The sequence below is a fragment of the Stegostoma tigrinum genome, chromosome 38 (genome assembly GCF_030684315.1).
Source record: "Stegostoma tigrinum isolate sSteTig4 chromosome 38, sSteTig4.hap1, whole genome shotgun sequence".
NCBI lineage: Eukaryota > Metazoa > Chordata > Chondrichthyes > Orectolobiformes > Stegostomatidae > Stegostoma > Stegostoma tigrinum.
Window position 1 is genome coordinate 6,548,124 of NC_081391.1, and position 27,817 is coordinate 6,575,940.

The following is a 27,817-nucleotide window of genomic DNA, read 5'->3' on the forward strand; positions in this document are numbered from 1 at the left end:
ACTACCTAGAGAGGAGGATATTGTCCTATCCCCAAACTGTTAGTGGATGTTCCCACACAGATAAGTCAAATACTTCCATAGTGCTGTTATGGAGGGAATTCCAGGATTTTGGCCTAGTGACACTGAAGGAACGGTGATATATTCAGATCAGGACGGTGAGTGACTTAGAACATAGAACACTAGAGGGGAACTTACATTGGAATACCGCCAGCTTCATCTGCTGGCCTTGTCCTTCTAAATGGAAGTGGTTGTGAGTTTGGAAGGTGCTGTCTGAGGACCTTTGGTGAATTTCTGCAGTGCATCTTGTAGATAGTACACACTGCTGCTACTGAGCGTCGGTGATGGAAGGAGTGAATGGATCGCCAATCAAGCGGCTGCTTGATGGTATTAAGCTTAGAATTGTAGAAACCCTGCACTGCACATAGAGGCCATTCAGCCTATTGAAACTGCACAAACCCTTCGAAGACCATCACACACAGACTTGTCCCTATCCACATCACTTTGCATTTCCCATGGATAATCCACCTAGCCTACACATCCCTGAACACTACGGTCAATATAGCACGGCCTATCCACCCTAACCTGCCCATCCCTGGACTGTGGGAGGAAACTGGAGCACCAACACGGACACAGGGAGAATATACAAAATCCACACAGTCACTGTGAGGCAGCAGTGCTAACCATTGAGTTACCACGCTGTCAAACTTCTTGAGTGTTGTTGGAGGCAAGTGTGGAATATTCCATCACACCCTTGACTTGTAGGTGGCAGTCAGGGTCTGGTGAGAATGGAGAGAAACCGTTTCTGCTGGTTGGGAAGTCTAGGAATGGTCCAATATTACAAAAGAAACTAGAACCAGGCCGTTCAGAAATGGGGGAGCAATAGGTGCTAACATTCAGAGGTCTCTTCTGGAGGCAGTAGTTGACGTTAGATTGACTGTTAATTGTAAATTTGGGATTTGTGGACTTTTTTTTGCAATGGATGTGGGGCAAAGGCCGCATGTTGGAGTTGGGATTGGCAGTGATCTAAATGCAAGCTGAGGAGGCTGGAGAGGCAGAAGGGTAACAGGGACTCAGCGCAAGCTAGGATATCACATTTAGGAGTTTAGAGGTGCTTTTGTTTATAGAGAGGCAGGTAGAAGCTACCTTGGGGATTGGCTTTGTGAGGCCTGCTTTGCCGGCTGTAATGAATCAACATGGCTCTTTGTTCAACAAGGTATTAAAAATTGTCCAGCAATGGGAGCTTGACGTGTGAACTTATAGAGGTTTATAAAATAGTCAGGGGTTTACAAAAGGTGAATGGCAGGTTTTTTTTTGTCCAAAGGGTGGAGGATTTTGACACCGGGGGCACATTTTTAAGGTGACAGGAGAAAGGTTTAAAAAAATGCATGAGTGGTTCGTGTCTGGAATGAGCATCCTGAGGAAGTGGTGGATATGGGTACAGCTACAGCATTTAAAAGACGTTTAGGTAAGTAAATGAATAGGAAAGGTTTAGAGGGATACGGGCTGAGTGCAGGCAGGTGGGACTAGTTCAGTTTGAGATTATGGTCAACGTGGGCTGGTTGGACTGAAGGGTCTGTTTCTGTGCTGTACGTAAAAGAACTTGCAGTTAAATTGTTACTCAGGCCATCCCTGAGCACCAGGGAGTGAGCTTAACCAGTTAATTGTGTCATGCATCCTGTGGTTCCATTTCATCGATTTAAATCTCCCTTTACAAATCCACGGTGACTGCCTCATTATTTCCCATCCTTATTACATATCCACTAATTCCATTCTGTATTATAGAGTCGCAGAATGTAACCTAATTGTGATCAGTCAGCCTGGAAGCTCCTGGTTTGATTCCCTTGTCTCTTCTCTTTTTGGAAGGCATTTCAGGCCCTGTTCTATTGCCACAATTCCGAAGATATTGTTTCAGAATCAATATTCCTGCCATCTCCCGCTGAGCTGTCCATTTTCACAGACTAATGTTTCCAAAGCAGGTAGGGGAAGTGAGGGTTGCTCCCAGATCAGAGAAAATTGAGAGGAGATTTTTTTGTTTGATTATTGATTTGATTTATTATTGTCACATGTATCTGTGTACAGTGAAAAGTTTTTTATTGCATGCAACACAGGCAGATCACATCATACAAAGTGCATCAGGAAAATAGAACAGAGTGAGGAATACAATGTTACAGCTGCAGAGAAGGTGCACAAAGAGTGAGATCAGCGTTAAAAATTTGAGAGGTCCATTCTGAAGTCTAATAACAGCGGCGAAGAAGCTGTTCTTGAATCTGACAGTATATGTGTTTATATCTACTGCCCAATGGAAGAGGTTGGAAGGGTTTATAGCAGGTGTGGGAGAGGTGTTTGATGTTGGCTGCCTTCCTGAGGCAGCGAGAAGCATAGATGAGTCAATGGATGGAAGGTTGGCTTGTGTGATGGACTGGGCCATGTTCTCAACTCTCGGTATTTCTTATGGTCTTGGGCACAACATTTGCTGTGCGAAGAGATGAATTGCGTGAGCAGAGAGCCAACAAAGAAGTAATGGGCTGAATATTCACTTTATGTGCTGTAACCATTCTCTGATTCAATTATGCACTGTCCTTAGCTGTAAACTATTTGTGGCTGCAGACTGTTCCACCACTGGTCTGACATTGCTACAGTTTCCTTTAGAATACTGACCTCCTGTGATGGGTCTGGCCTGTCCTTCTCGGGTCCTTTGATCTCAGTGTCACTGGGAGAGTCGTGGGTGGTGTGACCCGTGGAATTATCAAGGAAATGGTGCTTTTGCAACAGGCTGGTGTCTCCGTGTGTTACCATGGCACAGTGCAGGAGCAACAAGAAAATTGCATTTGCGATAGATGAGGTGTCCCCTGACAAAGAACTCAATTCCTGCACCAGGCATCAACTTTGGCCAACTAACAATACGGTCTTGGGAGAGCAGCAAACAGAACAATGAGAACAGAGTGCTCACCTGGAAGGCGTGTTCCTTTGGCCTGTGAATCCTGCATCTATGAAGACAAGTGTCTCACTAACTCCTGTCTCCAGGATTGACAATATTTGGTCAGCATCACAAGCGGAGGCAGAGGCTTGTTGGCTGCCTTCCTGAGGCAGCGAGAAGCATAGATGAGTCAATGGATGAAAGGTTGGTTTGTGTGATGGACTGGGCCATGTTCTCAACTCTCGGTATGAAGTGGTCCTCTCTGGGGTGAACATGGCGAGCATGTCAGTTCTAAGTCAAGTGAAGTAGGCCTCACTCAAGCTTGGGCCTGCTCACAGAATGTGAGGTGGCCGCATCCCCAAGAATGGGCTGCATGAGGAGGTGGCCAAAGCTTTTGACTCAAAGATGGTGTCCAATGAGGGACAAAATGATTGCCCTCAACAACAATCATGACAAGTGGGAAACTCTTGCTAATGACTGACAGAGTGGCAGTGCCAATTATGAGCAGGAACCCGTTCCAGACTCTGACCAATAGTCCTGAAGAAAACATGTACAGCCTGGAAGGCATTCCTCTGGCAATTTAACCACCTCGAATTACTGGCTTGTTCCTCGATCTCATTACACCAACCAATTATTTGGTTTTAATCAGTGTCCATGAATCAGGGAGAAGAAAATCGGCCAAGACTATTTTAAAAGAAAACATTTTTTTTTCCACAGGATGTGGGTGTCACTGGCATTTATTGCCCGTCCTTAGTTGCCCTTGAGAAGATGGTGGTGAGCTGCCCCCTTGAGCCACTGCTGCCTGTAGACCCACAATGCTGTTAGAAAGGGAGTTCTAGGAATTTGATTCAGTGGCAATGAAGGAACGGCAAAATATTTCCTGGTGAGTGGCTCGGAGGGGAACTTGCAGTGAGTGGTATTCCCATGTATCTACTGCCCTTCTAGATGGAAGTGGCCACAGGTTTGGAAGGTGTGGGTAAAGGAGACTCAGTGAGATGCTGCAGCGTACCTTGTAGATAGTCCACATTGCTCCCACTCTGTGCATCAGTGGTGCAATGGACCACGATTCATTGTCTTGGATGGCCTTCATGGAGCTACACTCATCCAGGCAAGTGGGAATTATTCCATCACCCTCCTGGCCGTGTGCACCCCAGAGATGAGTTACTCGTCGCAGTATTCCCAACCTCTGACCTGCTGTTGTGGGCCACAGTGGCTGGCAGAGTTCAGATCAGTTTCTGGTCAACGGTGACCCCCGGGATGTTGATAGTGGAGCGGTGGCTCAGTGTTGTAGTGCCATTGAATGTCAAAGCATGAGTTAGATTCCCTCTTGACGGAGATGGCCACTGCCTAGCACAAATGCTACTTGCCACTTGTTGGCCCAAATCTGGAGGTATCGTCCAGCAATGCTTCAGAATGTGAGGATTGGTACTGAACAATGTGACATCACCAGCAAACATATCACCCCTTGTGATGCAAGGATGAAGCAGCTCCCTGAGGAACTCCTGTGGTTCCGCCTGGCCATTGTCCAGCCCGTAATGTCATTAGTAAGCAGAAACATATTGATTTTGGCCTTGAGTGGACTCAATTTCCACAGAAAATTCCAAAGATTTACTGCCTTCTGTGTGAATGCAATCCTCTTTGTTTTGATCGTAAATACCCTTCAGTTCTAGATTCCACAGTAGAGCAAGAGTCTCACTGAAAGGAACACAGTGCAGATAGAATCCACACAGTGTTGGAACAGTCCATTCAGCCCACAACAACCCTCTGAAGAGCATCCTATCCAGATCTACCTCTCTACCCTATCCCTTTAACCCTGCATTTCCCATGGCGAACACACCCATCCTACACATCCCGGAACTCTATGAGCTAATTTAGCACAGCTAGTCCATCTAACCTGCACATCTTTGGACTGTGGCAGGAAACCAGAGCACCTGGTGGAAACACATGTAGTAACGGGGAGAATTTTTTGTTTCTTTATTCATCACGGGATGAGGGCGTCGCTGCCCAGGGCAGCATTTATTGCCCTAATTGCCCAGAGGGGAGTTAAGAGTCAACCACATTGCTGTGGGTCTGGAGTCACGTGTAGGCCAGACCAGGTAATGATGGCAGTTTCCTTCCCTAAAGGGCATTAGTGATCCAAATGGATTTTCTCTGACAATTGACAATGGATTCATGGTCGTCACTAGATTCTTAATTCCAGATATTTTTATTGAATTCAAACTCCACTAGCTGCCGTGATAGGATTCGAACCCAGGTCCCCAGAAAATTATCTGTGTCTCTGGATTAACAGTCCAGTGACAATACCACTAGGCCATCGCGGCGCCCCCCCCCAACCCCCAAACTTCACACAGACAGTCACCCAAGGGTGGAATCTAACCCGGGTCCCTGGCGCAGTGAGGCAGCAGTGCACACCACTGAGGCACCATCCCATTCCTTGGACGTGAGCAGTCGAAGAAGATAAGATTAGCCCTTAAATGGTGTAACTATAAGTCAGAGCCTGGGGTGTTGAGGAGGATCACGTTTAGGATGAAAGGATAGTCAAGCACGTTGCTTTGATGTCTAAGTGAGAGACTGCCTTTGAGTTTACCTTCTCCTTGACTGGGGTCTGTCTCCAACCCAAACCCATACAGTGCCACCAAAAAGCTTCACAAAAGACAGTCCACCAGGATCCACCAGCAGGATGTACTACAGCGACAGGCGGCTACAGCAATATGTGCGCTGCAGCTGCCCTGCCTCAGCGCTTAGTTCCCTTCATTCTGAGTCCAGAGGTTGTGAGTTCAAGCCCCACTCCAGGCTCTAGTGCTCCAAACTCCAGGCTGACACTGGAGCGCAGTACCGAGGGACGGCTGCACAATACAAGAGGATGGGCATTCAGCCTCATAGGCAGTTTCAAAATGCTTTCGGCACTTTTTGAGAAAAGGGCAGGGTGGTTGACGTGGGCAATAATTAGTTTAATCATTAAATGGATAAGTGTGAGGAAAATTGAGATGCTGAAGAGGATTGACGAAGTAGACATAGTGAGGATTTTTCCTCATGTGAGGCAATCTAGAACACATCCCTTTTTTAGGATAAGGTGTAGCAGATTTAAGGAAGAGAAGAAATTACTTCTCGCAGGTGAATCTGTGGAATTCATAACCCCAGAGTGCCGGAATATTGAGTAAATTTAAGGAGGAGGTGGATATTTTTGACCAGCAATAGATTGAAGGGTTATAGGGAGCGGGCAGGAAGGTGGAGCTGAGGCCGAGATCATCATAATAAATGGCAGAGCAGGCTCGAGGGGCTGAATGGCCTCCACCTGCTCCTGGTTCTTATGTCCTTATCCCTCAATCAATGCTTTGAGCACATTATCTGGACATTTAGCATATACTTTGTGGGAGCTTACTGTGTCAAAACCAGCTGGCATGTTCTTGGCATTGCAACTGTGACTAATTTGCGGCCTGCTGGACGGCCTTGAGAGTAATTTTCCGTTGTGATGTTGCAAAATGCAGTGAAAAAGCTGGCTGTTTCTTTGCAGTCAGTGTTATGCGTTTTCTCTCCCTGTGGGACCAGGCTGGTGATGACGAGTGTTCTTGAAACCTTACGACATCTCCACCTCTCCATCAGCAGTTGTGTGTTTTTTTCTGGGGGGGGAGCGAGAAACACTGATGCCGGGATTTTGATGCAAGCATCAATTTGGAGTCTGTGGACACCAAAAAATGGCTGGGAGCAAGATATCCATCATGCACTTTTCCTGTTCAACATGAACAGTCAAAAATAAATGTTGTGTAGGATTTATTCAGAGCGTTTCAGAAAATTACATTGAATTTTATCAGAAATTGAAGCCTTGGCCTGTCTGGTTTATGCTCACATTTGTACACTTTACAAACCTTGCACCATCCTCATTTATAACCTGCATTTACTCCCATTGCATTTTTCCTCATTTTGTTACCTTCTCCTGATCTGGGCCTGCTGTATCAGTACTCTGGGTCTGGAGCAAGTCAGATGCTGGGTATACTCTAGCGAGTAATTCCCCAAATCCTCTCCACCATCTTCGAGGCACAAGTCAGGAGTGTGATGGCATACTCCCCACTTGGCCTGGATGAATAGAACAGAAATTTAATGTCATGTGTATTTTTATATTAAAAAATACAGTAAAAAATTTGATAAGTTGCTTTATTGTGGAGCTGTATTAATGACATAAGCCACAGCTAAGAAAGGAAAAAAAGCAAAAATTAATGCAAAGTACATCTCAGACCAGTTTCGCTCGGGGAAAGCTGCTTAAAATGATGAACGCTGGAACGCACAGACAAGAGCGTGAAACTGAAACTGCCAAACAGCCCACCAAACCGAGATCGTCAAATGGAGACCATCCCTCCAGGACAAAGCAAACATTGGTGCCAGTGGGAATGAGTGAGGCTCTAACAACACTCGAGAAGCTTGACACCATCCAGGACAAAGCAGCCGCTTGACTGGCATCACATCCACAAACATCCACTCCCTCCACCACCGACGCTCAGTAACAGCAGTGTGTACCATCTACAAGATGCACTGCAGCAACTCACCCAAAGATCCTCAGGCAGCACCTTCCAGACCCGTGACCACTTCCATCTGGAAGGACAAAGGCAAGAGACACATAGAAATACCACCCTCTCCAAGTTCCCCTCCTGACTTGGAAATATGTTACCGTTCCTTCATTGTGGGATCAAAATCCTGGAATTCCCTCCCTCAGGGCATTGTGGGTCACCCCACAGCAGGAGGACTGCAGCAGTTCATGAAGGCAGCTCACTACCACCTTCTCAAGGGGGAACTAGGGACAGGGAATAAATGCTGAGCCTGGCTGAAGGCTGAATTGCAATGTGACCTGTCGGTACATAGTGCAAGGAGTCAGGTTATAGACGTATAAGAACCTAACAACAACAACAAATAGATAAGCAAATTCAATAGGGAAGTGGTAGGGAGGATTTTTATAAAAATCTTTTATGGGATTTGGCTGTCACTTGATAAGACAGCATTTGTTAGTAGCTCTAATTGGATGGCTAGCCTGGCCATTTCACAAAAGCTAACGTTTCGGGCCTAGACCCTGCTCCTGAGATGCTGCTTGGCCTGCTGTGTTCATCCAGCTCCACACTTTGTTATCTTGGATTCTCCAGCATCTGCAGTTCCCATTATCTCTGGCCATTTCACAGGCTGGTGAGGAGCTAATCGTTCCATACCTCTGTACATGAAGCATCGGCCAGGTGCAATCTGTCTGCCCCTCTGTTCTCTGTCAGTGTCCTTTACTGTTCAGACTGTGGTCAGATCCAAACTATCAGGACCAACAACTTCCTGCAACTTGTTGAGTTATCCCGACTGTCTGGAATACTTAGCTTTGCTGACTGAAGTCCTGCACTGCGCGGGGTTGAGGGGGGAGCAGTTGTGGGAGTTGGGGGGAATAGAGGGGTGCAGTTGTGGGGGTGTGGGGGAAATAGAGGGGTGGGGGAGAATGATGGAGGGGTGCGGGGGTGGGCGGTTGTGGGGTGTGGGGGGAATGGAGGGGTGCGGGGGGGGCAGTTGTGGGGGTTGGGGAGAATGGAGGGGCGTGGGGGGAGTGGGGGACGGTTGTGGGGGTTGGGGGGAATGGAGGGGTGCAGGGTGGGGGCTTGACAGGATGAAGCCCCACCCAGACTGTCTCCCTCAGTCTGTGAACAGTTGCTGAGGACCATTCTCTATAAAAGAAATTACAGGAGGCTGTTAAGAGACTTGACTGAAGTCTATGAAATTGTGAGGTGCGTGGATGGGGTAGACAGTCAGAACGTTTAAAAAGATTTTAAATGCCCAATACTAGGTGAGAGGAGAAGAGTTCAAAGGAAATGTGACGGACAAGTTTTTGACACAGAGTAGTAGGAGTCTGGAACGTGCTGCTGGGGGCAGATACAATCGGGGTGTTTAACGGGCTTTATCACATGAATATGCAAGGAATGGAGGGATGTGGACCATGGGCATGCAGAAGGGATTGGTTTCATTTGGCATCGTGTTCGACACAACAGCGTGGGCCAAAAGGCCCATTCCTGTGCTGTACTGTTCTGTATTCTATAAGTTCATCTTGAGGGCCCTCCTCAGCGTTTTGGGAGGCCAGATCAGGGAGTGTAGCAAGCATGAGTTTTCCCTCCTGATACTGTGGTGACAGAAGCCATCCAGCTCATCCTGCAGTTTACTCGAGCTGGTCGATTATGCCATTTTCTCGGGAAGGGAAGGATAAGTAGCGTCTGTTCTGTCACTGCTCTTTTGAAGGTGGACACCATGTTATTTTCCCAGTATCTCCTCAGTGTCCACTGACAGTCACTATGGTAACACACCTCTTCCTGAGGCTGACCAAACACTCTGGGATAAATATCAAGATGTTTAAAGGATTTCTTTGGTACATAAGAAAGCAACTTTTTTTCCTGGTGTCCTACATTGTTTTATCTCCTCCTCCGGTCAGTCTCCTGGGTCCCTCGCTTCCACTCTGGTTCACTTGCTTCAGTGGCTGTTGATAGACCAGTGCATGACCTGCCGACTCCACCACATGCAGGGGTGTTTGAAAGGTGGGGTAGATGAGCTGTTTGGAGGTTTGCGTCTTCCCTTCGCACATTCCCAATGGACAGCCTCGGTCCCTTCCTCCTCCGTTTTGGATGGCCATGGACTTCCACATGTTGGTGGGGGATGTTTAAACTCTTCCAGGAGGCTTGAAGAGACCAACCACCTCCCCCCTGCACCGCACCCCCCCTCCCCCCCCGCCAATCCCAACAACACTTGCGTTGACCTCCCGGGAGCCTCCTGCTGTGACTCAGCTGTTTCAGGAAGCTGTGGTCAGGCATACAATCGATGTGACCCAGCCAGAGGATCTGCTATTGAGCACCTCATACACAATAACTCAACTTTGGAGAGGACTCCTGGGAAGCACCCTCGGATCCTTTATTATGTAGAAGGTGCTGTATGAATTGAGAGTGTTGTGGTTGCTGATTGGCTTTCTGCAGCTTCAAATAACCCAGTCAATTGTATCAGGCCCGTCTTTGTTTTGTTTAAGTTTGGTCACTGTTCTTGATCATTGCCTCCACTTGAGGGACCATAGCTTCTGTTTCCTGTTTCTAATTTGGACCATTAATCAGGCATTTACACTATGTCTCTGCCTCTAAACCACTTCGTTTCCATGTTCTGTCTGTTGATATTTCCCTCCAACCAATATTTCTTATCCTTCAGAGTGATAGGAACTAGGAGCAAGAGTAGGCCATTCCTTCCCTCAATCCTGCCCTACTCTTCGGTAAAACGGTGCTGCGCTTAAGCATTACCCTAACTCAACTTTGTTGCCTGTCCTCTGTGACCTTTGACTCCCATTGATCCAAAAATCTCTCTAACTCGGCCTTGAATATATTGAATGAGGCAACCTTCGCTACTCCATAGATTGGAAGATGGATTGTGGCATTGGGCCCCCCCTGACCTCTGCCTCACCGTGTGATAAACTCACTCAGTAACCTGTTTAGTTGCCTTCTTTAGCTACCTAATGACCTTCTGCACCCTGGCAACTAACCTTTGACCCCTGCTAACATGGAGGCCTATCTTGTCTTCCTGAGTGATGCGCGAGTTGTCACTGTTCTCCCTCCATAGTGGAAGAGGCCAGAATCACCAAATTGTTAGCAGAGCAGAAGGAGGCCATTCTTCATCTTCAAGTTCTGAGGAGAAGTCATACCGGACTTCAAATGTTATTTCTGTTTCTCACTCCAAGGATGCTGCCAGACCTGCTGAGTTTCTCCAGCATTTTTTTGTGTGGTTTGTTTGTCCTCCCAGTTCTCTAAAGAGCAATTTGTTTCCCTGGGCATTCTTCCTTGATAAATCTGGCCAAATCTCTTCTGAAAGCCTCGATTAAACCTGTCTCCACCATACTTTCAGGCAATCCATTCCAGACCCGAACCACACATTGCGTGGTGGAGATTTTCTTCCCATCCTATTTGCTTTTTTTTGCCAATTATTTTCAAACCGTGCCCTCTGATTCTCAATCCTGTCATTGGTGGGAACACTTTCACCCTCTGTCTAGACTCCTCAGCACTTTGAACTCCTCCATCAAAATCTCTTAAACTTCTCCAAACCACCTTCATCACCAAAATCCCTCATCCATGGAACCATTCTCCTGAATCTTGGCACAAAAGGAGCGTGGCACGGGGAGGGATAAAAGTAAAGGGAGGGGGTGTGGAAAGAAGAATTTGAAGGAACTGTGGGTAATGTTTCTATGGTGCTGTCTCCACCGTGCCCCCCCCGCTCCATCCCTGCGCCTTCACTGAGTATTTAAGGAATCCCAAAGGTATTCCAGTTGTCACCCTGGGATTCTCCAGGCCATGACAGAATTGGAGGGATCCAGCTTTTCCCCTGCACAGCTCACCACCTTCGGGAGAAAAATGGAGGCGGAACGGTGGGGTGGGAGAAGGGCCGGGGTAACAACGGACATCTGAAAGGATTTTGTGTAGATAGGTTGGTACAGACTGGATGGACCAAAGGGCCTCTCTGTGTTCTGTGACTCTACGTCTGACTTGACCACCTTTGTGAGTCTGGCCCCTGCAGGTAGAGTAAATCCTTGGCCTCACTGTAGTCGTAGAGTCATTCAGCATGGAAACAGACCATTTGGTCCAACCAGCCCATACTGACCATAATCCCAAACTAAACCAGTCCCACCTGCCTGCACTACCCCCATGGCAGTCTAAACCTTTCCTATTCGTGTATTTATCCAAATGTCTTTTAAATGCTGTAACTGTACCCGTATCCATCACTGCCTCTGGAAGTTCATTCCACGTGAACCACTCTCCGTGTAAAAAATTTGCCCCCATATCCCTTTTAAATATTTCTCCTCTTGCCTTAAAAACATGCCCCCTTGTATTGAAATCCCCCCACCCTAGTGAAAAGACCTTTGATATTCACCTTATCTATGCGCCTCTATAATGTCAATCCTCAGCCTCCTATGCTCCAGTGAAAAAAGTCCCAGCCTGTCCAGCCTCTAGTTATAACTGGAACCCTCCATTCCTGGCATTAACCTGGTAACTCTCTTCCGGACCCTGCCTGGCTTGATGATATCCTTCCTAACCTTTCTGATTGACCAGGCGCAGAGTTCACATCCGGCCCTGGTCATTGGAAACCCAAATGTTCTGCTCTATACTGTGGTTCATTAATGGGTGAATGCATTCACGGGTTTGTGTGTGGTCCAGTTCTCATTGTACGGGAGAAAGGAGGCTCAAAAATCCTTCTTGTTCCATTGGACTGGTTTCCCTGTGTTCTGGAACAAAGATGTTTACAGCTGTACAGAGACTTGTTCATGTTGTAGCCTGCAATCTGTCCATAGCTTGGCACTTCTCTCTTTCTCAGGCAAGCATCAGGAAAATAAACACCATCAACATTATTGCTGTGGGTAATAAAGACTGGACAGTCTCATTATCATTCAGCAGAGCTGATTTATGCTGTTGCTATGCCATCGCTATGGTATGTTGCTAGGATTCTTTGTCACATAGGGCACTGGATAGGAGCGAAAGAAGGACCAATTTATTCAGATTTTTCTTGTGCTTCATTTAATTCATTTACTTCCTGTTTTGTTCTGCCTCTCCTCCTGGGATCCCAGGGCGCTCTCAGTTTCATTTACCCAGGCTTGGATACAGCCGGCACTCGACACTGTGTCATTAATGCTCCTTGCCTGTGGGAGCCATCACAGCAAGCCCAGCGCCCAGTCGCTGAAAGTAGTGAACTGGAAATTGTGGGTCGTTGCCCAAGCCCCAGGACCGAACGTGGCACCTAAACTCCCAACTGCAAATTCAAGAACTGGATCCTGGGGGTATTTCTGCTCTGTCTGGGGCAGCTTCTAACTGGATGAGTGTCTGAGTCACAAGGACTGTCTGCTAGCAAGGGCCGCTTTCAGATGTGGGTTTGGCTTCACAGTTGTGAAGTAGTCTGATGCCAACACTATGGGTTCAATTCCCACCAGGAGTTGAAACTGCCATGAAGGCATCTGCTTTTCACCCTGCCTCCTTGCCTGAGATGGTAGCCCTCAGATTAAATCCCTGCCAGCTCTCTCTCTGTCTCTCTCTAATGAGAGAGCAGCCATATGGTCTGGTAAGACTATGGTGACTCACTCTTTCAAACCCCCCCCCCCCCACCCTTACCACTTCATTCCTTCGACCTCTCATCCCACCAATTCAGATAGCTACGTGAGAAATCAGTTCATGTTCGGCACAGGGATCGAACTTTGTGACCCCTGGGCCAGATATGATTCCTTTGGTGAAGATGACCCTTGGTCTAACTTCAGCTCATCAGTCTACCATCCCAACATCCACATCACTCCATTTCACAATCCCAACTACCCCACCACAATATCCCAAGTTCTCACATCAATACATCATCTGTACCCGATTTAATTATAACATTATTTCACAGGATGGGGGTATCGTTGGCCGGCCCAGTATTTATTGCCGGTCCCTAGTTGCCCCTTGAGAAGGCAGTGGTGGTGAGCTGCCTTCTTGAACCGCTGCGGTCCATACACCATCCCGGTGCCCAACCTCTGAACAGCTCTTGTAGCTACTGCATTAATCCACAGCTCTGTTTCTGATCCATGGTATTTTCCAGGATGTTGTTGATCCTGGCGTTTCCTGTGATGGCCATGCCATTGAATATCGAGAGGCAATGGTTAGAGTCTCACATTGGGGTTTGGTCATTGTTTGGCACCTGTAATATCTGTGACCCATGGTCTTTTTGTGGATCAGGAAGGGCAGTGGTTTTGGAGAAGTTCTGGGCGGAGCACATCCAAACCCGCCGTCCCTAAAAGCTCACTCCAGGTCCTATAATGCCGATTGGTCTGTTTGAAGCAGGTGACTACACTGGGAGCCTAAGGCCAGACCTGAATGGTGATGGTGAGACTGCCTGGCATTGATTGGTGATAACCCTACTAACCCCAGTCTCAGTCCATTTCCAGCACATTATCATCAGGCTCGCCAGGGGACCAGCCAGCGCGTTGACACCTCTCTGCTGCAGGGGCCACAGCCTCCGACTAATGGGTCAGCCATTTAGGACCAAAGTGAAAAGGAATTCCTTCGCTTGGAGGGTTGTAAATCCTTGGATTCTCTCACATGGAGGCCTGCAGGATGTTCCGGACTCAGAGCGATGGGTCTTTGCAAAGATAGCATTGAGAGGCAAGCCGGCCACAATCTTACTAAATTTTAGAGTGAGCTTGATGGGCTGAATGGCCTACTCCTGCTTCTCTTCATAGTGTGTGCCACTTTCATTTTGTATGTGATCTCTGCCTGAAGAGAGAGTTCTGAGGAAAGAGGTCAGTGGACCCGAAACGTTAACTCTGTTTTCTCTCCCCAGGTGCTGCCAGACTTGCTGAGCTTTTCCAGCAATTACTGTTTCTTGACCTTTTTCTAGTTCTTCTGAATCTTCCTGCAGTTCCTACGTCTGCCTTTTGTCTTCAGCGTGCGTGTGAAACCAAGTTGCTTCCTTTCCAGCTGTTCAATGCAGCGAGAGAGGTTTGTGCTGCGGTGATGAGACACTTGAGGGGATTAAAGACCCCCGTCTGTTGCCAAGGTTAATCCCTGGGTGGAGGGAGAATCTGGGATTTTCAGACTGCAGCACGTATTCATGCAGTTTGAGAGAATCTTGGCATTAGCTCCACAGTCAGCTGCTGTGTCTTTGAGAAATGTTGTCCTTTCTGGAAGATTTCTCACTCCATTTGTCCTTCTTATTTACTCTGCCCCTTTTACTTCCACGTTTTCATACCTTCGACCAGGGAGCCCTGCAGCATCTGCAGCCCTATTGCCTCCAGGGTGGATATCCTGCTGATATTACTGCTAGATTGTTAATCCAGAGACCAAGGTAATGCCCGGGGGAAACTGGGTTCAAACGCTACCACGGCAGAATTCAAAGTCAGTACCAAAAAAAAGCAAAATATAGAATCAGAGCCTAATGAAATTGTTGTTTGGGGAGAAGCTTAACTGGAACAAAAAAACAGAACGCTTCAGTCCGACTAGATCCTTCCTCACTGGACCCGAAACGTTAACTTTGTTTTCTCCTCCACAGATGCTGTCAGACCCGCTGAGTTTTTCCAGCAACTTTGGTTTTGTTCCTGATTTACAGCATCCACCATTCTTTCTGTTTTTATTGAGAAGCTCAAGATTAATTTAGGGAAGGAAACTGCCATTCTTGTGACTCCAGACACAAAGATGTGTGGTTTACTCTTGACTGCCCTCTGGGCAATTAGGGATGAACAATAAATACTGACCTTGCCAGCGATGCCCACATCCTGTGAACAATTACAAAACATTTTTCAGCCATTTTCATTGGGTAAGTCACTTGTTTATTATCTGTTTGTCTTTGCTTACGGCCTCTCCCCTCACCCAACATTCTCTCTTTGGTCCTTATATGTTTCATTGCCCCTCAGGCTGACCCTTAGAGCCATGCAGTCATACAGCTTGGAAGCACACCCTTCTGTCCAACTAATCCAAGCCAACCATGCCCCCAAACTAAACTAGTCCCATCTGCCTGTGTTAGGCCCATGTCCCTTAAAACATTTCCTATTCATGTACTTATCCCAATGTCTTTTAAATGTCCTCAGTGTACCTGCATCCACCATCTTCTCTGGCGGCCCATTCCGTATATGAGCTACTCTCTTGTGGAGAGCATTTCCCTTCATGTCTTTTTAAATCTTTCTCCTCTCACCTTAAAAATACGTCCCTTATTTTTGAACTCACCCACCTTAGGGAGAGGACTTCTGCAATTCACTTTATGGCGATTCTATAAACCTCTGTAAGGGCGCTCCTGAACCTCCTATGCTCCAGGGGAAAAAGCCCCAGCCCATCCAGCCTCACCTTATAACTCAAACCCTCCAGTCCACTAAATCTTTTGTGCGCCCTTTCCAACTTAACAACAACTTTCCTAAAACAGGGTGGCCAGGACTGCACACGGTGCTGCAGGAGTGGTCCCACCGATGCCCTGTACAGCTCCAACATGACGTCCGAAATCCTACACTCACTGCTCTGACTAATGAAGGCGGCCATGCTAAATGCCTTCTTCACCGCCCTGTCTACCTGCGACACCACTTTCAAGGAGCTATGTACCTGTGTCTGTTCGACAGCACTCTCCAGGAAGGTAAAGCACACGAGAAAGGTTACAAACACACACATAGCCTTGTCCTCCCGGTGCTGGCTACAGCCGTGTCTGGGAGGCCAGAACGTGGCTGAAATTGGAGCATCATGGCGACAAGATTGCCAAACCATTTCTATCATTCTCCCTGGGCCATGAAATATGGCAGTTTGCACCCCCTGCTCACTGTTTGTGTGGCATCTCCAAGTACAGTTTTTGCCTGGGCTGCTATTTTACTTCAGGGTGGGAGGGATATTGAAGGCTGAGGTTGTACTGCGCCAGGTTGGTTCACAATCCTTGGGAGGATGCCTGCTGCAGAATTGGGAGCCTTTTAACTGGCATGCTTATAAGCTGCTGTCGTTATTCATTACTGTTAAATGTTTTTAATGCAATGCTTGATTATAAGGTTCTATCCTTAAAATGGTAAGTAACCATTAAGTTGACCGGCACTGTGTAAGCATGTACATGCATTAGAATACTTTTTCCACTGGATGAAGTCCTCTTCTACATTATACAACACGGACAATCTGATATGAAGCTGTGTACGAGGTTATCATGGTTTGATTTCCATGTTGATATAATGTCTGGATATCTAATGAGCCTTTGATGCACTTCCAGTATCCACTAGATACTAACAATCTTTTAACTATTCATAGAGCTGTAAAAATAAGGAAGTAGGCTTTCAAACTCCCCTTGAAATCATTTTGCTCTCACCAGCTGGTAGAACTGTCAATCAAATGCAGCCATTCGGAAAGCTTCAATGCACCTAACATTAAAAGAAATGCCATTGAGGAACTACTTTGAAGAGAGAAGCTTTAATACAAGCTCATAAAACAATCGAACAAACATCACAGTCATCTTCACAGCTGTATAAATAAAGCTGTTTGTTAGTATTGCCAAAAATTCACAGTGGGATTCTATAGCCATCCGTTCCACTAAATAGACCAATTATGAATGTCTATACAGGCTCTAAATCTTACTAGTGTATTCAGCCCTTTAGGGAATATTGATACAGTTGTGAAGGGGTAAATTGGCTTTGCTTGATTGACTCTTCTAATATCTTGTAATAAACATTTATTTTGCCATTTACCTGTTGGTTATTTGGACAAGATCAGGAGAGACTAAGTTGATTCAAAGTTTCTTGTCTGATGTGAGTATGAATGGCCAAAGTTAACAAAGAACAAAGAAAATTACAGTACAGGAACAGGACCTTCAGCCCTCCAAGCCTGCACTGACATGCAGCCCATCACAACTAAAACCCCCTGCCCTCCTGGGGACAGTATCCCTCTATTTCCATCCTATTCATGTATTTGTCAAGACATCCTTTAAAAGTCACTATAGTATCTGCTTCCACTACCTCCCCTGGCAGTGAGTTCCATGCACCCACCACCCTCTGTACATCACCTTTAAACCCTACCCCTCACACCTTAAACACATGGCCCCTGGTAACTGATTGTTCCATCCTGGGAAAAAGCTTCTGACTGTCCACTCTGTTCATGCCCTTCATAATCTTGTAAACCTCTATCAGGTCACCCCTCAACCTCTGTCATTCCAGAGAGAGCAACCCAAGTTTCTCCAATCTCTCCTCATAGCTGATGCCCTCCATATCAGGCAACATCCTGGTAAATCATTTCTGTACCCTGTCCAAAACCACCATATCCTTCTGGTAGTGTGGCGACCAGAACTGAACACGATATTCAAAATGCGGCCCAAGTAAGGTTCTATAAAGCTGCAACATTACCTGCCAATTTAAACTCAATGCCCCGGCCGATGAAGGTGGCATGCCTTCTTGATTACCTTCCCCACCTATGTTGCCACTTTCAGTGACCTGTATACTCAGATCCCTCTGCCTATCAGTATTCTTAAGGTTTCTGCCAATCACTGTATATTATCCATCTGGATTAGAGCTTCCAAATTGCATTAACTCACATTTTTCCAGATTAAACTCCATCTGCCATCTCTCAGCCCAAGTCATCAACCGATCTATATCCTACTGACAGTCCTTATTGCTATCTGCAATTCCACCAACCTTTGTGTCATCAGCAAACCTGCTCATCAAACCAGTTACATTCTCCTCTGAATTAGTTATATATACTACAAATAGCAAAGGTCCCAACACTGATCCCTGAAGAATGCCACTAGTCACAGACCTCCTTTCAGAAACACATCCTTTCACTGCTACCCTCTGTCTTCTTTGACTGAGCCATTTTTATTTATCCATCTTGCAAGTTCACATCTGACCCCATGTGACTTTACCTTCTGTATCAGCCTGCCATGAGGGACCCTGTCAAAGGCCTCACTGAAGTCCATGTAGACAACATCCACTGCTCTACCCTCATTGATCATTTTTGTCACTTCCTCAAAAAACTCAATCAAGTTAATGAGACCAACCTCCTCTTCACAAAACCATGTTGCCTCTCATTAATACACCCTCTTATTTCCAAGTGGGAGTAAATCCTGTTTTGAAGAATCCTCTCCAATAATTTCCCTACCACTAATGTAAGGCTCACCGGCCTGTAATTAGCTGGATGATCCCTGTCACACTTCTTAAACTAAGGAACAACGTTGGTTATTCTCCAAACCTCTGGGACCTCCCCTGTACCCGGTGAGGATACAAAGATTTCCCTCAAGGCCCCAGCAATTTCCTCCCTTGCCCCTCTCAGTATTCTGGAGTAATCCCATCAGGCTCTGCGGAATTGTCTGCCTTAATGTTTTTCAAGACCCCAATATCTCCTCCCTATTGATCTCAAAACCAACTGTCTGCACACCTTTCCCCAGACTCATCACCAACCAAGTCCTTCTCTGTGGTGAATACTGACACAAAGTACTCTTTTAATACCTCACCCATTTCCTCTGGCTCCACACATAAATTCCCTTCCCTGTCCTTGAGTGAACCAACCCTCTGCCTGGCTACCCTCTTACTCTTTATATATGTATAAAAAGCCTTGGGATTTTCTTTACTCCTGTTGGTCAATGACTTTTCATGATCCCTTTAACCCCCCGACTCCATGTTTAAGTTTTTTTTCATTTTCCTCATATTCCACCCACGCTTTAGGTTTTCCAAGCCTCCTAGCCTTAATACTTCTTGTCTTTTTTAGACTAGGCTCACAACATCTGTCATTATCCAAGGTTTCCTGAACTTGCCAAACTTATCCTTCATATTTACAGGAATGTGCCGATCCTGAGTTCCCAGCAACTTACACTTGAAAACCTCCCGCATACCAGATGTTGATTTTCCCTCAAACAGCTGCCTCCAATCTACATTCTTCAGTTCCTGCCCAGTAACAGTTGTAATTAGCCTTCCCCCAATTTAGACCTTCACCTTACGACTACACCACTCTTTATCCATCAGTACCTGAAAGCTTACTGAATTGTGATCACTGTTCCCAAGCTGCTTCCCTGCTGAGACGTTGACCACCTGGCCAGGCTCATTCCCCAATACTAGGTCCAGTACGGCCCCTTTCCTGGTTGGACTATCTTCATACAGTTTCAAGAAGTCCTCCAGGATGCTCCATCCAAGCCCCAACCACTAAGCGAATCCTCGCCAATATATGGGAAGTTAAAATCACCCACGACAACAATCTTGTTACTTTTACATCTTTCCAAAATCTGCCTACATATCCGTTCTTCTGTCTCCTGCTGGCTGTTGAGAGGCCTATTGTAAATCCCAAACATTGTGATTGCACCCTTCCTGTTCCCGAGCTCTACCCATATTGCCTCATGGTATGAGCCATCCGAGGTGTCCTCCTGCAGTATACGGGTGATATTCTCCTTAACAAATAGTGCAACTCCCTCCACCCCTTTTACATCCCCCTCTATCCCACCTGAAACATCTGTATCCTGGAACGTTAAGATGCTAATCCTGTCCCTCCCTTAACCAAGTCTCTGTAATAGCAACAACATCATAGTTCTGAGTACTAATCCAAGCTCTAAGTTCATCTGCCTTACCTGTTACACTTATCGCATTGAAACAGATGCACTTTAGTGCGCAAGACCCGCTTTTTTCACAACCACACCCTACCTGCTCTTCCTCTGAGTCTTACTGGCCCAATTCTCTTGTTCCCTTTCAGTCAATTCACCTTTGCACTGGTTCCCACACCTCTGCCAAACTAGATTAAGTTGCCCCAAGTGACACGAGAAAGCCTCCCAGCCAGAATATTTATGCCCCTCCAGTTTAAATGCAACCAATCCTTCTTGTTCAGGTCCCTCCCACCCTGGAACAGATCCCAATTGTCCAGATGTCTGAACCCCTCCCTCCTACACCATCTGTTTAGCCACGTCATGAGCTGTGCTATCCTCCTATTTCTAGCCTCAATGGCACTGGGAATAGGGAGTAATCCCAAGATTACAACCTTGGAGGTCCTGCTTTTTAACTTCCTACCAAACTCCCTGAACAGTTGCTGCAGGACCTCGTCACTCATCCTACCTATGCCATTAGTACCAATGTGCATTACAACCTCTGGCTGATCACCCTCTCCCTTCAGAGTGCTTTCTGCTCGTTCAGAGACACCCTGGACCCTGGCACCAGGGAAGAAACACACCATCCTGGAGTCCCTTTTACGTCCACAGAAACATTCATCTGTACCCCAAACTGTAGAGTCCACTCTAACTACTGTTGTGGTGCTCTTTGTCCTTCCCTTAAGAACAGAGCCAGCCGTGTGCCACCAGTCTGCCTGATGCTGCTGTAACCACCTGATAGGTCATTCCCCCCCACGACAATATCCAAAATGGTATAGTCATTAGAGAGGGGGACAACCACAGGGGATTCCTACACTGCCTGCCTGCCCCTTCTAGCAGTCACCCATCTATCTGCCCTCACCTTAGGTCCCCACATCTCTAAAATGAATTCCACTATCGTCATGCTCCTAACTGCTTCCACTTGCTGCCCTAACCTATCCATACAGTCTGTAAGGAGCTGCAATTGGGTGCATTTCCTGCAGATGTCGTCATCTGTGACACTGGAAGTGTCACGGATCTCCCACGTCTCAGACGTGCAACACTTGACCCCGCTGACCGACATTGTTATCCCCAATTTAGCTGCAAATTTATTAAACACTTACCCTTTACTTATTGCTGTGAATACTTGAGGTAGGTCTCACTCACCTTCCCAGGATACTGTCTGGATCTCTTCCTTTCCCTTGCTTCTGGTCTACATTTGATAGTTTAATGAGCTTTTGTGAGTTTTTTCAAGGGGATTTTGAATGTCTCTTTGCTTATTTGGAAGTTTTATGAGCCATTTTAGTGTTATTATATAGCTCATTGCTTCTGTACTTAGTGGGTGCTGAAAGATTAAGATGAAGAATGAATGGGAGGTTTGGAAGGTGTGTGTAGGTATGGAAACAGATGTGGGGGTGTATGGAACGTTGAGAAGGGATATGTAAGGGTTTGTGTAGATTTGGGAGATGGCCAGTGGGTTAGAGGAGGGAGTGAGTGCTAGGGGCCCCAACAGCCATGAACAGAATGGGCCAATGTTCCAGTATAGAGAGGCAGGGCTTCTAGACTGCCATGTTACCTCAGGCCTGTTTTGAGAAGCAGAATCCCTAGTTCACCCTGCCTCCTCAAGAGGAAAATTCCCAGTGAACAGGCTGATGTTCTGAAGTGGGTAACATGACTTTGGGAAATAGCCCAACCTGCAGGTGCCATTGCTGAGGGGATACAGAGGCTTTTTGTATCACCATGACTCTGTGTGTGTATTTCTCTTTGTTTGTCTCACTCTCTCTTCTTCCCACATCCACCCTATTTTTTTCTTTCTTGGGCCTTTGTTTACTCTCTCTCTCTCGGTCTCTCCCTTCATGTCTCATTCTTTCTTTGTCTCTTCCTCTTTCACGCTCTCTCTCTCTTTTCTTAGTTTCTCAGTGTCTCCCTCACTGTACCTCTCCCTCCATGTCTGTCAGTCTCTCTCTCTCTCTCGGTCTTTCTTTCTCTCGCTGTCTTTCAGTGTCTCTCCTGTGTGTGTGTCTCTTGATTTCTCTGCTCCTGACTATCTCTCACTCTCTCAGACTTTCTCTCCCCCCGCCCCCCCACCATGCCTCTCTCTCTCTCTCTTTCTCTCTGTGTCTCAACCTCTCTTCCTTTCTGTGCCTCTCACTCTTTTTCTCCCCCTGACTCTCAGTCTCTCTCTCTCTCTCTCTCTCTGTGTCCCATCTCTGTCTTCTTCCCACTCCCTGTCAATCTCTCTCTCGCTGTGTGTGTCTCTCTCTCATTCTTTGTCTTCTTCCCTCCCCCTGTCACTCTCTCTCTCGCTGTGTGTGTCTCTCTCTCATTCTCTGTCTCTTTCCCTCCCCCTGTCTCTGTCTCTCTCGCTGTGTGTGTCTCTCTCTCATTCTCTGTCTCTTTCCCTCCCCTGTCTCTGTCTCTCTCGCTGTGTGTGTCTTTCTCTCATTCTCTGTCTCTTTCCCTCCCCCTGTCCCTGTCTCTCTCGCTGTGTGTGTCTCTCTCTCATTCTCTGTCTCTTTCCCTCCCCCTGTCCCTGTCTCTCTCGCTGTGTGTGTCTCTCTCTCATTCTCTGTCTCTTTCCCTCCCCCTGTCTCTGTCTCTCTCGCTGTAATTAGATCAGCTTAGAAAGACTGTCAGCGATATCTCTGTCATCTCCAACCCTTTGTTACCCTGGAGCTTCCAGGTATGAATCAGGATTTATTGACAGAAACACAGGAACTGGGACAGTTCATGTGACAAAACCTCCAGGAATCCATCCGATAACATTCCTGATTTTAGTGCAGGAGTGTTTAGCATGGACTTAGTCCCCTGCTTTCTGGTGAATGAGTTGGAACCAAGGTAGGGATAGGACACAAACATAGAGATGTACAGCATGGAAACAGACCCTTCGGTTCAACTAGTCCATGCTGACCCAGGATCCTAAATTAATCCAGTCCCATTTGCCAGCATTTGGCCCATATCCCTCTAACCCCTTCCTATTCATGTACCCATCCAGATGCCTTTTAAATGTTGTAATTGTACCAGCCTCCACCACTTTCCCTGGCAGCTCATTCCACACGCACCGCCTTCTATGTGAAAAGGTTACCCCTTGGGTCCCTTTATAATCGTTCCCCTCTCACCTTAAACCCATGCCCCTCTAGTTTTGGACTCCCCTACCCTGGGGAAAAAGACCTTGTCTAATCACCCTATCCATGCCCGTCATGGTTTCATAAACTTCTATAAGGTCACCTCTCAACCCCTGATGCTCCAGGGAAAATAGCCCCAGCCTATTCAGCCTTTCCCCGTAGCTCAAACCCTCCGACCCTGGCAGCGTCCTTGTAAATCTTTTCTGAACCCTCTAAAGTTTCACAACATCCTTCCTACACCAGGGAGACCAGGATTGCACGCAGTATTCCAAAATCGGCCGAACCAATGTCCTGTACAGCTGCAACACGACCCTCCCAACTCCTATTCTCGATGCGCTGACCGATGAAGGCAGGCGTACCAAACATCGCTTTGTAAGCAATGACATGAGATTGTGTAGTTATAACTCATTGACACAGCCAGAACTCTCCCCACATGCAGCACTTGCCCCGCTGTTAGAAACTGAACTGTAGGCCCCTGAATACCAAACGCTGGTTCTCAGTGTGTTTTGTTAGTTGTGCTGATGAGGTCAATGATACATGGGTGGAGGACATTGATTGAGTACCTTGAGTACAAATAAAGAGAGACCATTAGAACACTGAGTAGCTCAGTGGCAGACACTGCATTCTGTGAATAAATGAACTATCAAGAAAATGGTCTAGTTTCAAATTTCACCATCCACGTTGGGATCCGTTTCGTGTTTGACCAGCTTCCTGGGGGTTGTCACTGAGTCTACTGTGGGCCCAACCTGAGCAAACTGGATCCTGGTCCAGAGCACTGGTCTGTTTGGCTTCATGTGTTATTTCTTCGACTCTTCTGTCTTTCCCTCTCTATCCCTCTCTCTCTCCCTCTGTCTCTCAGTATCCCTCTCACCCTCGGTCTTAATGTCTCTCTCACTGTCTTGGTCTCGATGTCTCTCTCTCTCTGTTGCTCTGTATCCCTCTATCCCTGGCTCTCTTGGTCTCGATTTCTCTCTCTCTCTCTCTCTCTGTATCCCTCACTCTCTTGGTCTCAATGTCTTTCCCACTGTCATGGTTTTGATCTCTCTCTTTCTCTCTCTCTCTCTGTCACTCTGTATTCCTCTATTCCTCACTCTCTTGGTCTCAATGTCTCTCTCACTGCCTTGGTCTCATCTCTCTCTCTCTCTCTCTCTCTCTCTCTCCCTCCCTCTCTCTCCCACTCTCGGTCTCTCTGTCAGATGATCAGTCGGTGCTGGGTTAGTGGAATTCACAGGGAAATGAATCAGTGCCAATGATGTGCAATAGTGGCAAACGCACAAGGGCCTTGCAGAGTGGGTGTCAGAATTACTGGAGCAATGGAAACTTGGCTTCAGAGAGGTTTAATTGAGTGGGCAGCAGAGAGAAAAAGCAGACAGGCATAGAGACTCGATAAGAATTTGGATAAGTGAAGCACAAAGCCCTTGAGCACCTCAAAGTAGTCACCTGTAGGGGACCGACAGGACAGGGCTGTTACTCCACTCCAGTGAGAATGGTGAGTGCTGCGGTCAGGGAGGGCAGCAAGAGCAAATTGGATTCTAACGTTGGCTCCTCTCATTCTGTCCCAGACAGGAATCCTCACGAGAAGCACCATGTCATCAGAACAGGAGGAGATGTCACCCTCACAGCCACCTCAGTCCCTCAAATCATCAGTGTCCCCGCCTCTATCCTATCTCCGTGACAATATCAAATCATGGGAACGGAACAGCTCCCTCCTGGCGGATCTGCCCAGTCCCCTCCCTACCAAACGGACCCGCACCTACTCTGCGTAAGTACTCCCAGTGCACAGCGAGAGGCTTTTACTGATGACCCTTCTCTATCATTGATCAATAGGTGTGCGTCACTTTGGAGTAACACTTTATTAAATGGATGTTAAATACTATGTATGCTTAAAATAACGCACCTTACAGGGGTCTTCAATGTGTTACAGTTCTGTAGAGATAATTTTCAGTATCTTGGCCCTTTACAAATCCAAATCCTCATTGCAATCTGAAACAGCTTATCACGAGACCATTAGACCATCAGATATAGGAGCAGAAGTAGGCCATTCAACCTGTCGAGTCTGCTCCATTGTTCAATGAGTTCTTGACAGATCTGATAACAGAGTCATGGAGTTGTACAGCACAGAAACTGATCATTTGGTCCAACATGTCCATGCCGACCACATATCCTAAATTAATCTAGTCCCATTTGCCAGTGTTTGGCCCATATCCCTAACCCTTCCTATTCATGTACCCATTCAGATGCCTTTTAAATGTTACATTTGTACCAGCCTCCACTGTTTCCTCTTGCAGCTCATTCCATACACACACCACTCTCTGCATGAAAATGTTGCCCCTTGGGTCCCTTCTATATCTTTCCCCTCTCACCTTAACCCTATACCGCCTCACTCCACTTTCCTGCCTCTCCTGCATAACCTTGATTCCCTTACTGATTAAAATTCTGCCTATCTCAATCCAGAATGACCTGACTTAATGACCCAGTTTTGACAGCCCTCTGTGGTAAAGAATTCCACGGATCCACTCCCCTCTGGGAGAAGAAATTCCTTCTTATCTCTGTCTGAAATGGGTGACCTCTTACTGTGAGATTATGCCTTCTGACCCAGACTTTCCCACATGACGACACAACCTCCCCATATCTATCCTGCTGAATCCCCTAAGAATCTTGTATGTTTCAATAAAGTCACCTCTCGTTCTTCTAAAGTCCAATGTGTTCAGGCCCAATCTGCTCAAACTCTCCTGACATACCAGGGATCAGCCTGGTGAACCTTCTCTGGACTGCCTCTAGTGCCGGTAAATCTTTCCTTAGATAATCTGGGGCTAAGAAGCTAATGATGACCATGAAACTGTTGCTGATTCTCAGGAATAAACATCTGGTTCGCTAATGTCCTTCAGAGAAATTTATCTGCTGTCCTCACCTGCCCTGGCCTACGTTTGACTCCAGACCCGCAGCAGTGTGGCTGACTTACAACTGCCTTCTGACCAATTAGAAATGGGCAATAAATTGCCGGCTGGATTTAATTGCTAGCTTTTGGTGACTCATGGACGAGACTCCCAAATCCCTCTTTTCTGAAGCTTTCTGCAGTCGTGCTCCATTTAAAAATATTCAGCTCCTCTGTTCTTGCTGCCAAAGTGAATCTCATTTTCCCACGTTGTATTCTAGCTGCCCATTTCTTTTCCTATTCACTTAACTTGGCTATATCACTCTGCAGACTCTTCTATATTCATCTCAAGCTGGCCACAACCTACTTCACAATTCTGAGAAAGGGTCACCGGACCCGAAACATTAACTCTGTTTTCTCCTCCACAGATGCTGCCAGACCTGCTGAGCTTATCCAGCAGAGACAGTGGGAACTGCCGATGCTGGAGAATCTGAGATAACATGCTGTGAAGCTGGATGAACACAGCAGGCCAAGCAGCATCAGAGGAACAGGAAAGCTTGATGTTTCGGGTCGGGACCCTTCTTCAGGAGCTTTCTTCTTCATCAAGCTTTCCTGCTCCTCTGATGCTGCTTGGCCTGCTGTGTTCATCCAGCTCTACATTGTATTATCTCAGATTCTCCAGCATCTGCAATTCCTACCATCTCTTCTTAATTTTAAGCTCTTTTGTTTTCCCGTTGGGCTAATGAGATCAGTGCAAGTGTCGCATTGTTGTATTTATTTAAAGCTGAAAGAAAATACAGTTCTGAGACGGTTATTGTCAAATGCACAGTAACAAGCCAAAGAGACAATGGAGGAGTACTGCACAGGTCAGCATCCAAAGGTAAGGTGGAACAGATAGAAAAGAAACTAAAACATACCAGTCATTGGGGGTGCTTCTCTAGTCAGCAACACTGCAGTGTAATGAAGGTGAAAATCTAACAGCTTTGTCAGGGAATGCAGGGTCATTACCTGGATCCTGGGCCATTTGAAAGGAGATGTTTACCAAAAGCAATGTTGCTGCTTTAAAAAAATACTAACTGTTCATGTGCCAGGAAACCAAAGCACCATTGTCTCCAAACGTGGCAAAGTAGTATTTTCACTGGAATGGCGTTTACTCACTGCAGGGTCAGACCATGGGGCATCGCCATTGATTATACATCGCGTGTCTCCTCCTCACTCACCAGAGAACCCCTCAGTAACCCCTCAGTTTGCCATGTCCCCTAATATTCTCCACCCAATCCATTCTTCCTCACACCTCGTTAGGACCCTCATGCCTCCCCAAGTATCCTCCATACCCCTCGTGTATCCTCCATATCCCCCACACATCATCCATACCCTCCCAGGTGTCCTCCATATTCCCTGTGTGTCCTCCATACTTCCCACGTGTCCTCCATATCCCCCATATGTCCTCCATATCCCCTGTGTGTCCTTCATATCCCCCACGTGTCCTTCATACCCCCTAAGTATCCTCCATATCCCCCCATGCATCCTTCACATCTGAGTCCTGTATATCTGTCACAGTTCTCCATATCCACTATGACTCCTCCGTATCCCCCATATATCTGCCATATCCCCCATGTACCCTCCATACCACCTCATATCCACCACGTATCTTCCATATCCACTATGAATCCGCCATATGATTAGATTCCCTTCAGTGTGGAAACAGGCCCTTCGACCCAACAAGTCCACACCGCCCCTTGAAACATCCCACGCAGACCCATCCACCTAATCTACACACCCCTGAACACTACAGGCAATTTAGCATGGCCAATCCACCTAGCCTGTACATCTTTGGACTGTGGGAGGAAACTGGAGCAC

The 27,817-nt window shown here is 46.8% G+C and overlaps 1 protein-coding gene across 5 annotated transcripts in view; it reads left to right on the forward strand.

Annotated features, from left to right (window-relative positions):
- Positions 1-27,817, forward strand: part of LOC125447316 (cold shock domain-containing protein C2-like) — a 64,786-nt gene that overhangs the window by 20,076 nt on the left and 16,893 nt on the right. For 3 of the 5 annotated variants that reach the window (XM_048521641.2, XM_048521640.2, XM_059640844.1), the window contains exon 2: positions 24,645-24,844. In XM_048521641.2, coding sequence (XP_048377598.1) covers positions 24,669-24,844 — 176 coding nt within the window. In that variant the 5' untranslated portion in view covers positions 24,645-24,668. Of the gene's footprint in view, positions 1-14,734; positions 14,756-24,644; positions 24,845-27,817 lie in introns of those variants that run through there. The other 2 variants (XM_059640845.1, XM_059640843.1) reach the window with 2 other exon arrangements.